This window comes from Eucalyptus grandis, chromosome 3, assembly GCF_016545825.1.
Source record: "Eucalyptus grandis isolate ANBG69807.140 chromosome 3, ASM1654582v1, whole genome shotgun sequence".
Classification (NCBI taxonomy): Eukaryota; Viridiplantae; Streptophyta; class Magnoliopsida; order Myrtales; family Myrtaceae; genus Eucalyptus; species Eucalyptus grandis.
The window spans coordinates 36,414,737-36,427,191 of NC_052614.1; the positions used below are offsets into that span (position 1 = coordinate 36,414,737).

The 12,455-nt window shown below is 37.4% G+C and overlaps 1 protein-coding gene across 1 annotated transcript; it reads right to left on the bottom strand.

The window, feature by feature from the left end:
- Window positions 1–1,838: 1,838 nt before the first annotated feature.
- On the bottom strand, window positions 1,839–11,368 carry LOC104446147 (wall-associated receptor kinase 5). The gene is given in 5 exon segments (XM_039309580.1): window positions 1,839–2,464; window positions 2,467–2,899; window positions 6,883–6,977; window positions 7,077–7,885; window positions 11,241–11,368. Coding segments are annotated over 5 exon segments (2,091 nt in total).
- Between the last annotated feature and the right edge of the window lie 1,087 nt (window positions 11,369–12,455).

Below are 12,455 nucleotides of genomic sequence, written 5' to 3' on the forward strand. Positions count from 1 at the left end.
CCTCCGAGCTCACCACGCCATGGCCAACCCTGCACTCGAGCTTCCCGAAGTCTCTCAGGGGACCTTGAGCTTCGGCTGGCCTCTCTCTCTTTCTCTAGGATCTCTGTTTTTTCCTTCTCTATGGCCCTCCTCTATTTATAAGCAAGGGGGCGGCCGGTCGGCGAGGCTTCGCCTGCCGGTTGGACCGCCATCCCGTTCGCCATCAGTTCCTCCTCCGGTCACGTCCCGTCGACGCCAACTGCTCCTTTGCTCCACGTGCGTCACCGTCTGTTCATCTTCCTCCGGCATCGTGCCTACCCGCGTGTGTGCTGTAGTGGCGCAAGGAGGAAGAAGACTCGGCTGAGCTGGGCTGAGGTGGAAATGGGCCAAAGGCCCATGCGGAGGCTGCTTTTCTGTTTTTTTCTTCTGTTTCTTTTCCATTTTTTTTCCGTTGTTTCTTCTTTTTTTTTCTGTTTTTCTAAAAAAGACAAAATAAAAGAAAACCTAATTAAAAACAAATAATTTAGGCATCAACAGACCCAATATGAAACTATAGTTTGAAACTTTTTTAAGAGCTCTTACTAAACACAATTTGCCCATGACTAGCTTAGTATGGATAACAATAGATCCATTGTAATGCAATGTGCAGATATTTGCACTTAAATAATTTTGCACATATCTATTGTTGAGGCCTAATATGAAACTTAAATAGTTCAACAATTTTGAAAAAACTTACAATCAATACAACATGTCCATGATGAGTCCAACGTGGGTATCGAAATGCTAGGCACAGGTACACTATGTCTCTTGAACTTATATACAGTTCCCGACCTAATATAAATTTTGGATAAAACATGATGAGGACATCACTTATAAACTTGATTCGCGCTTATGTATATGATCTATTGAGCTTACCCGAAAAGTATATGAGAATCATCGTAAAAGTAAAAGAAATATACATGTCAATTTTGTGTTTGCTATAATAAGTTCTTCTTTTATTAGAAATAAACTTACCTATTAATAAGCATAACATAATACATATTACAAGACAAATGTAATTGACTTGGGGAGCCGCGAAATACAAGTACTATCAGTTGAAGTGGTATGAAGTACAATTGTCGAAATAATTACATCAACATTTTCCCTTGTAAAACCAATATAAACATATTCCTTATGCTCATTGATTTACATAGACCAGTAAAAGTGCACAGACCTCGCGTTTGTATAGAAATCGACATTAGAAATATTTTTTGTTTTGTTTAAATCGCCTTATTGCAAAATATTAGGATTATCAATCAATGGAAAGTAATTACTGATACAATACGAAGAAATGGGAAACATATACGTAGAAAGATACCAATATCTCAAGATTGAAGTACCTGGCTCATAAAGCATCGACAGAATATTTCTAAAACAACTAATTTGGGGTATTTTGGTAAGAAGCTATTTTCTTGATATAATAGTAAACCCTAGTGAAAAGCTAAAGCAAATTAACGAGAAATCGAGAAGAGATAATATAGTCATCATTGATACTTGATATGCAAAAAGTAAATTAAAGAGTTCATGAATCTAGTATATTGTTTCTGGGCACTTCATCAACATTATTCTGCAACTCGCGTATAAAGGCAAATAAAGGGATTGCGATGTCTCATATCATAGAAATTTGGACTGAGACAACTAAATGCATCTTCATCTCGGCGATAAGAGTGACTGATCCTCCTGCACTGAAGTCATCTCTACCTGTGCTTCCAATTGCATCGACATCGGATCACACTCGAAACACAGATAGATCCAGTTCTAATGCGATTGATCTCTTCTTCATTTTGTCAGGTGACTGTGGGATTTCGTAGTGATCGTGCTCACTCCAATTCCATCGCAACTTCCTTCATTGTAGGCCTGTACCTTCCATGAAGTTCTAAACATCTTTTCGCCAAGTTGGACACCGCAATAATTTCTTTGTTCTCACCATGGTCTAATACCTCCTTGTCAAGAACATCGAACAAGCGATTCTTCTGCATCGAAATGATGAAGTACGAGGCTAGATTTATGTCCTCTTCTGCCCTTAGTTGAGAAATTGGCTTTTCTCCGGTTAGTAGCTCAACAAGGACAACCCCAAAGCTATAGACATCACTCTTGTGGGTAAATTGACTTGTTTGGTAGTACTCAGGGTCCAAGTATCCGAAGGTTCCTCGCACCATTGTGGTCAAGTGTGTTTGGTCTATGGAAATCAATTTGGAAGCTCCAAAATCTGCCACTTTGGCTCTATATTTTTCACCCAAAAGTATATTTGATGACTTGATATCACGATGATAAATCGGTACGGCCGCATCAGAGTGCAACTATGAAAGAGCCCCGGCAACTTCACTGGCAATTCTTAATCTCATTTCCCACGAGACGGGAAATTCTTTGTCTGGGTCATGAAGATAGCGGTAGAGAGTTCCATTAGGGACAAATTCATATACCAAAAGAGGGACTTCACTCTCAAACAAAATCCTAATAGCTTGACCATATTTCCGTGATTGTATTTAGAGAGAATAACAATTTCACTGACGAACTGTTCGACTTGTCTTGCATCAATAATATTGGATTTCTTCACCGCAATGATTGTTCCGTCTATGAACATTCCCTTGTAAACAGTTCCTTGACCACCTTGACCCCTTATTCGATTCTCATGGAAATGATCCGTAGCCATGTCTAACTATATTTAGGCGAATAACTTGCCTTTGTCCACATGATTGTCTTCAATAGAAGATAGACGTTTTTGCAACAGAAATCCGCCATTACGTTCGAAGAATTTTCGCTTGCGTTTTGCCTTGCGCCTTCTTTTGATGTATTTGTTCAACCACCAACAAAGCAAAAGCAACACTATGGTTCCGGTACCCGTGCCTGCCCCTGTGTCCCAAAAAGTCAACGGGAATAGCTATGTAACCAATTTCCTCTTCATAGTCAACAAATTAGTTTCCACTAATTTAACAAGTGCTTTTAAGATTTGAAGAGAGTGAGCCAAAAAGGAGGATTAGCTCAACAAAATAAATCAAAATATTATGCATCATTTATGGGTGAGAAACAAAGATACAATCAAATTGTTGAAGGCATAGATTATGAAATTACAAATAAGATTATCCAAGAAGTCCTAAATTTATTAAACGGTAGTTAATTCAGTCATAAACATTTTAATTGTTTCAATTTAGTCCTAAACATTTTGATGATTTGCCAATTTAGTCCTAAACTTTTTAAAAATTTGTCAATTTAGTCATTCCGACCAATTTTGGCTAAAAATCGCTAACCATCCTACATGACTAGTGCTAATGTTAACAATTTTTGCAAATTTTTTTAATTCTATGATTTTTTTTTTTGCTTTATTTGATTTTTCCTTTTTCCTTTTCCCTTTTTTTCTCTATCGATCACGGGCGAGGTCCATAGTCACTAGCCTTTGGTGAGGGACACCTATGCTTGGGTCGCCGAGGGCAACCCGTGCCAGCCTAGGCCCAAGCTGCCCCCGCTCGAAGCCGATGACCTTCGCCAACCATCACCAATGCTTGACAATGACCGAGGGAGGGGATAAGGGAAAAAGGAAAAGAGAAGAAAAGAAAAGTTCAAAAAAATTTTAAAAGAAAAATTGTCCACATCATTGGTCAAAAGAACTGAATTGGCAAATCATCAGAATTTTAAGATTTAATTGACATAGTTGAAAGGTTTAGGACTAAATTAGTAAATTGTCAAGATGTTTAGGAATAAATTAGCACAATTAAAAGATTTAGAGTGGAATTGATCACTGTAGAATCATTTTAGGACTTTTTGGATAAAGTTTAAAGAAAAAAAACGCACTTGCAAATCCACAGTTCAATCAATCGACTTCTTTCAACAAAAAAATAAATAAAACAAAATCAATCACCTTCTTAATTCTACTGCTTACTTCATTTGAGAAATGAGGACTCCAGAAAAAGAAGCAATTGCGCATGTACTTGGGGAACGCAATGAGGAAGGGCGGGGTTTACGCCCCCCCTCCGCGACTTAAAACTAGTAAAGTTGTCCATGCGCACCTCATGCCTCATGCAGTACAAATTTCTATATCCCGTCACCATTATCCCGATAATGTCAAGTTTTAAGGAAAAAAAAAATCGATTAGCACAATTCATGATCGTAAGAAGATACAAACGACGTAAATAGGAGGGACAAAAGAAAATGTCATAGGTAGTGAAAAAATAATAGTGATGTGCTAGGGTTGTGTAAATATTTGAAGCTAATGGTGTGCCAAATTTGGGATTACCGTCAAAGTTAGTGTTCTATTTTGGCCTTTTTGAAATCTCGGCCCATAATTGGGTCAATCTCTACGGTTTGTGCGGTGTTAAGCTATGCTTAACTATGTAAAGGTTTCACGGTGAAATGTGGAAAGAACATATCCAATAGCACTTAAACTAGGAAATCTTTAGGGAGAATAAAGAACGAACAAAAGGACAAGAGGGCTAGGCAAATCCATTCCTCGCCATGGCCTGGATGCGAAGCATATATATTTTGCTAAATCTCGGCCACAAAGTCCATTGGTGTTGCATTTTGACTAATTTTATTTGGGACTATGAAGTAAGGATCGCTGAGGAGATTTGATTGTTGATGAATAGAGAAGTAGTAATTTTGATGTGTGATGACAGTCACTATCCTTAAGATATTATTCGCCCTCATTATTATTATTGTCAGATTTAGAGTAAATATACCTCTAGGATATACAATAAAGTCATAGAAAAATGACTTCATCAGTTACTCAATTTCTCTTAAATTTCACCTTAAATATGTTAAAGTTGGACAAATGAAAAAGAGAAGAAGAGAAAGTTTTGAAGAAGTATTTATGGACACTTGTGGTTATTATAAATAATATATTGTCTCTATTCACAGACAATCACTCAACACATCTATTGAGAATAAGTACCTTATCCCAACCATCACCATTCTTCATGTCAAGACTAACTTCATTTCATAACTATCCATTGCCTCTTTTTAGGATTAAGATTCATCTCTTTTCATAACCAAGAGTCATGTCTTCTCTTGACTCAAAGTCACGTCTTATCTTAACCAAGAGACACATCTTTTATGATAACAAACTATTTTAACAATCCCGACTTAATTTGTTATCTACACACATTTACATAAATTCATACATACAAGAAAGTATATGTTAAGATATGAATCTTCAATTAATGTAAATAATTCCATTAATAAAATTAGTGGTAGATAAAACTTTGAACCATATTTCACTTGTTAATCAAATTATCATACATATGAATTTATACACATTCAATTATAAATTTCTAATGCCTAAGCACTTTTATGACCTTGTGCTCCTCTTGCATTCATGAACATTTACAAAAGTTCATCTAACTTTTGTTAGAAACGGCACCATTTCTTATGTTAATATAGGTGAAATTCCTAAATTTTTTATCTTAGCATTGCTATGCTAAAGCATTAAATTTCATTAAGAATGTTTTCTTACACTCACCCTCCTAAATTTTTATGAGTACTAATCTTGTGTCTCAGTACTCAATCACCATTAAGTTACAACAGCTTTTTGTTACCCATTTAACTTTGATAATTTTGTTAGAAATTATAAGTTGGGTTTCTACTATCCTTGACTATTATCTAAGACCCAATCCCTTGGCAGTGGGGAGAAAAACATCACTAGTACCAAAACTTGTGTTGGTATTCATTTTAGTGTCAAAAGTTTTCACCAACTCTTTTATCTAGCAAATAGATATCCCGTCAATCAAATTTATACTAGATCGACTACCTGCAACAATGTTCGGAATTTTAACCTTCTATACCCTTCTTATTTTTATAGAAAATCTATTCACTAATAGAAATCAATAATCTTCACCACAAAATTTCAATAGAATACCATTGGTGAAATTTTGATTGATCTACACTAATGCCTAAAGTGAAAACTACAATGGTGATCACAACGAGTGTCGATGCAGTTTTTCGAGTCACCAACAGTCTCTTTCCTCAACAAAAGCTGTTTTAAAGGGTCTTATTCTCAAAAATGAATGCTGCATGAGTGAGTCTAAACAATTCAATTAGAGGTGCTAGTTTCACCAAGTCCAGCAAATAGATATCGCTTTCAATGACATGGAAAATTGCAAGAAATAGCATCTTTCAATAACATTTCGCAACAACTTCTATATTAAAAGACAAAGTAGCAAGCTTGACTTTAGGACTCTAAAAACAAATATTCCTAAAGTGGACTCAATGATAACGAATAGTGCAACATTTTTCCTTTTTTTTTTCAATTTAACTTATAAGCGAAAGAGACTCACCAAATCAGTGACATGTTCCAAGCCGTCCATGGTTCTAGATTTTCATGATATAGAAACACCAATATTTCTACATCTGTACTTTTTATTGTCATCTTGATAGATTCAATGACACCTACTGGCAGGTCCAGGCGAGAATAGTTTTCAGTAACAAGTATGGATCATCACCTAAGTATGGCAAAGTCATAGGATCACAATCATAATGTGAATACAATTTATGGAAAATGTTTTCACATTGACCCAATATCATCGAGTCTTCCATAGCCAAAGATGATCTAAACATTGTCAAGAGTGAAATCCGGCCTTTAAATTTTAAGATAGCTACTTGGAATAAGTAATCCAATTTGATGCTTAATCTCTTCGCATAGAAATTTCAGTCGAAAGGATAGAGATAGTCTTGTTGTAAACTTACTCCAAGAAAGCAAAATACATAGGAAAATCAGGCTAAATATATGAATAGTATTTTCTTGTAAAACACATCAAATTGAAATCATCACCCAAAAAAGCTAAATAGTCAAAATGAGCTTACCAACCAAAATGATCACCAAATGTGGTGATTTAGGATTAGCAATGCATCCATCTCCACCCTTCTTGCCATCACCATGGTAACCCTTTGGGCATGAGCATGTATAACTTCCCTTGGTGTTATGGCAAATTCCGTCACACGGGTTCTTCTTTGGATCAGCTCATTAATATCTGCAAAAATTAAAGGCACATTAAATGGAAACTCCAAGAGAAAAGGAAAGAACAATAGCATCAAAATATCATCATCAGTGACTCAGAATATATACCAACCTTCACAACCAAGGTATGGATTCCCCTCATACCCAGAAGAGCAATTACATCGGTAACCGATGTCGGCAAAATCAAAGCACTCGCTGTGCGCCTTACAAGCGAACCTTGCCGGGTCCTTCGCTGCCTCGTTGCAAGTCTGATTCCACACGGCCCAGTCGAGCACCGAGGGGACCATCGTCCTGTTCCTCATGCCATTGAGATCCTCCCTACTGAAATTGAAGGACTTGTCTTCGACTATGAATGCATAACTGCAAGGATTGAAGCTCCACACATTGCTGTGGTTGTTCAAGCTGCTCACGCTGGCGTTGTAGTTGAGGAGCATCTCGGGTATCGGGGTCTGGCAACACCCGATCCCATCGCACTCCTCGTCAGTCACGTCGTCGATCCCAGCACACACCGAGAGGCAGCCGCTTGAGAATCCCTGCCCATTGGATCCCGCGATCACGGCGACTGTGTTGCACCCGATGGCCGTGAACTTGTTCTTGGTGTTGGAGAAAGCGAATGCAAGGAGGATGGCGTAGGCTGTGCGCGACTGTTGCTGTACACCGGCCTCATTGTAGCAGTCTGTGCTGATGGAGGTGTACATGCGGAGCTCGCCGTCAAGCGATATGTCGAGGACTTCAATGTTGGCTGTGCTATTCCATAAGTAGGGCTTGGGGGTGGAGGCGGCGGTGACGTTGCAGTGGATGGAGAAGTACTCGTTCAAGTAGCAACCGTCTCGGGTAAGGCACGGCGACGTCTCCGCAAGTTTCTTGGCAGTTGGGAGATACAGTTTGAGGAGATGATAATGACGATGATATCCGTAATAACTATCCGACCACTAACAACATCCTCATTATCTCCAAAGGATTCCACTCTGAACCCATGGCTCTCTCTCTCTCTCTCTCTCTCTCTCTCTCTCTCTCTGTGTAAATTTGGTGTATCGTGGAAATGGATCGCGTGTGTTCTTTTTATAGCAAAGGAACGCGTTCGCTCATTGACAAAGCACGCAGCCTTGAAGTTTCTCACATTCTCTTTTGAGGGAGGATTGACTCGGCGTTTGGAGAGATCACCACTAACTACACCTTGTCCCGGAAGTTTGGGATTTGTCCAATTCTACGTCCTACTATTCAATTCTTCTCGTATCTTTGCCATCAAATATTACAGGCGCTGCCAATTCTATCCCAAAATATTGCCACAAGTAAAAATATGAAATAAAATAATTGATTAGAACTAGAAGTTCCCTTTCGGCCTCGTGCTGCTCGCTTACTCCCGGTTAATTAAGTCTGGTAGAATACACGAATTCCTTCATAATTGCAGTGTAATAGCTAGCGTACCATATAACATCCAGCGATATTCATATAACATCCACGTGCGTCGTCATTATGATAAATAAATTTTGAGAAATGGCACTTTGCATCTAAGATGTGAGAGGGCAAACAAAGGAAAAGATTAGAGACTAAAAGAAAACTATGACAAGATAGAAGATGTTGCACAAAATGACGATATACCTAATTTCTCCAAACTTTATTGGTCCAAAATCTATTGCAGTTATGTTAGTTTTGTCTTGGACCTTTTGTTTTTATCAATTAAGTCATAATCTTTTGTATTTATGCTAATTCAGTCCATCTAGCTAAATTTGGCTAATCGGTGCTGATGTAACACGATTGATGCTAACACATAATATTTTAATATTTTTTCATGTCTCTTTAATTATTTTTCGTTTTCCTTTTTTTCTTGCCTTTTTTTTTTTTTCATGTTCCTTCTTCCTTTGGCCAGTCACTAGACTAAGGCGACTAACCAGAGGTGAGGGCCAACAAGGCACGACCTCGCCAATCCGGTGAGGGCTCTCCTCACCTCGCCCTTGCCCCCACTAGCCTTGCTATTATTGGGCAAGCTATGCCTCACCTAGCCACTAGCAAGGTGAGCCCCCACTGGGATCTAGGAGGGGCTCACCACACTAGTGGTTGAGAAAGCTCACTCTCACCCAATGATGGTGAGGCCAAGCCTCGTTAGGGGTGGACAAGGCTTGACCTTGTTGGCTAGAGAAAGGAGAAGGAAAAATATAAAGAGAAAGAAAAGACAAAAAGAAGAAGAAGAAGAAGAAAATACCTTAAAATAAAATAAAATTTATAAAATATTAAAATATTATTAAAAATTGTTCACGTCGCCAAGATCGTCGTCTTAAGTCAAGGTTGGCCAGCTAAATTTAATTGAATGAACTAAATTGATGCAAATATAAAAGGTTTATGACTCAATTGACCAAAAAAAAAAAAAAAAAAGTGAGTTTAGGACTGAATTGACATAATTGCAATAGGTATAGAACTTTTTTGATAATTTTTTTATCACAAAATGAGCTGCTCTTACTTTTCTAATAATCTCCTAAAGATTACTCTATGATTCTAGAGTTTAAGAAATGTCTCTCCCTCTGTGGAAACAAGAAAAAGTCCGGTCTTCTCCTTTCCATATCGATTTTTGATACAGTGTTTACTGGGGATGTTGCTTCTGTGCATGGCAATGTTTTTCTTTTGGGGAGTTCATTTTTATGCAAAAACTAAAAGTTGGTAGGGAAAGGACAAGACCAGACGATTTCTATGTTTGAACATTTCCAAAACATAATATTGGACGGTAAAAGCTAGTCGTTACAAGCCAATGACCGATGAAAAAAAGCCAACTTGTTGACAAATTTCATCAGTTAACAATTTTAGAAATTTCTCTTTATAATATTATTAGAGTTATTTTCATTGACTGTTCGAAAATCCGAATTGCTGACTTAATTGGATGATGCATGGATATATGATGTGCATCCCAACTTATTAACTTATTAACTAGGGCTTCAACTCTTGCCATTACAAGCATCTACCAACTTTTTCATTAGGGCACTTGGTTTTTATTTCCTATGATAAAAGAAAAGCCGCTTCTTAACTTTTCTATAAAAAAAAAAATAATTTTCTAAATTTTGAATCCTATATTAATTTTATATATTACAGAACATTTTAAGAATTTCATGTTTAATAAAAGTGGTGTAAAATTTTAAAAAGCTGAGAAAACAAATGGTAAAAATCATTAGGAACGTCGTGCAGAATTCCTTTTACCTCTCCGAAGAGACTTTAATTTAGATTTGTCATTTCCTACTTAAGTTAAGGCACGAAATTCCTTGAATTGGCTTGCTTGCTCAAAACAGTTTTTAAAACATGAGTTGGGTAGATGTTGTCATGTCGCTAGTAGCCAAGAAGCTATCTAAATAGTGTCGTCATCAATATGGCTTGTGCAGAAATTGAAAAGAGTTTTGTAGGTTGTGTGTCACACCTAAAAGAAAGACGAAATAGCCAAATTCTGTCAGATCTTAGATGCTCATCAAATCTAAAGAGAGAAAGGAACAGGTTTGACTTTAGGAGCAAAAGAGAAAAAGGATTGGACTCTCTAGTTAGATTAAAAATACATGCAAATCCACATTTCAATCGGTCACCTTATGCCTTGTGAGGAGCCAGTTTCTTTATCCCATCACCGTCACTTGCAATTGCAAGTATGTGGATTTAACTATTAATTTATCCTGCTGCATAATGATTTCTTTCTAAGTCTTAAATTTCGATAAGTTTAATTAATGATTGTAAGAGAACACAGAAATGACATAAAGAGGAAGGGAGTAAAAGAATTGTCATAGGTAATAAAGAGATTATTGACACCTAAATCTTGGCTATACGTTTAATTGTTTATTGCATAAAAAAATTCAGGGATCAAAGTCAACCACTAAACAAAGAAATATTAATTTTCTGCATTGCATTTTAGGCATTTACACATTATAAAGCATGTCTGCATTCAATCAATATTCTCTGAGCTAGCTTCATCGCATTTGAATTTGAGAAGCCAGGAAAAATACTTTCAGTCGACACCCGAATTAGCAAATATCTTCAAAATATGCTTGACTATGAAAGAGGCAATAAGATTGTGCGCATGGCATGGGTGACGAGGAAGCAAATCAAGAAGACCAATCAATCCAGCAAATTCTCGGCCAGCCAAGAGGAGAGAATTGTGGAATGTTTTCAAGTGCAGCAAGTGAGAAATAAACAAAATAAGATAAGAGGAGCAAACCGGATGAATGACTGCGGTAATGGGAAAGGAAATAGAGATTTGCTCCATCAGCCTCGCCATCGAATCTCCGTCAAGCAGAGCGTCCTGCATCACCTTCCACGGTTGATTCCAGCAACATCAGTCTCCCCGCCATCGTGCTTCAGTCCGACGCCCAGCGAGCAACCCTCCGCCATCTGAGATCTCCACTTTTCAGGCGTCCGCTGCTTGAAGTCATCATCCATAGCCGTGCCTACAAGTTCCTGGCGACAATCCACATCTGTGCCTGTATACCAGCCTTCGTGGTTCGGGGGATGACAGTTAGCCAAGTGATTTAGATAATCACTCCCTGTAGACTAAGAAGTCCCCTTCATCAAGGACAATAAGGGTGAAATGGATTCAAATGAATCTTGGCAATTGTCTAACTGTGGATGAAATAAGGAGTGGTGAGTTATATATCTCATCACATGGATCAATTTCTTGAATCTGTTTAGAAGTTCACAATCCACATGAACCAAAATTTGTAAATAACATAATTTTGAGAGGAATCTTGTTGAATGGAAGCTTGAAATTTCAGATTAAGATCACATAATTAATGATGATGATGATGACGACGACGACAATAACAATAACAACATAGGTTCATCATGCAAACTTATGTTTCTACCTCAGTCCACATCATTGGTGGGATTTATAAAAAGTAACTTTAGTAAAAAGATGTGCTATATGGCCCACCTTCGAGAGGCACACCAAAACTGACACCTTTTTCATGAAAGTTCATACGAAATTGGCTGATATTTAAGATAGAGACAGCTTTTACTGAGTCTTGTCGATATATTGCTACTTTATTTCTCTAATAACAGCCTCAATGATGACAGAACCATTAATAAGAATTTTATTGCCTAATGTTTGCTCTGGAGGAGAGGGAATGTCTTTTAAAAAGATAGTCTTTGTCCACCCTTTACCTTAATTTTTTCGGCAAAGAAAACTTTAACTATTTTGCTATCTCCACCAAGGAAGTTGAGAAATTAATATTATCAAACTATATTTTTTTATCAAGAATCCTATTACTTTTTTCTTCGTTTCATTTCGAGTTAAGTTAGTTTCGTTATAGACGAACAAATTGAATCCTTAGTACAAGCCTCTATTCACATTTCAAATCAATTTGGAAATTTCGAGTACTGACCAATTGTAACATCACAACATGAGTCGCGTTCCTGATAAAAGCAAACCTTGGATTTGGAATCAGCCAAATCATTAAAGCTTATAGACATTCAGATCGTGGAGACATCAGTTGGCCACGCAAGTCGCTGCTTGGCTTTTCAGGTCAAG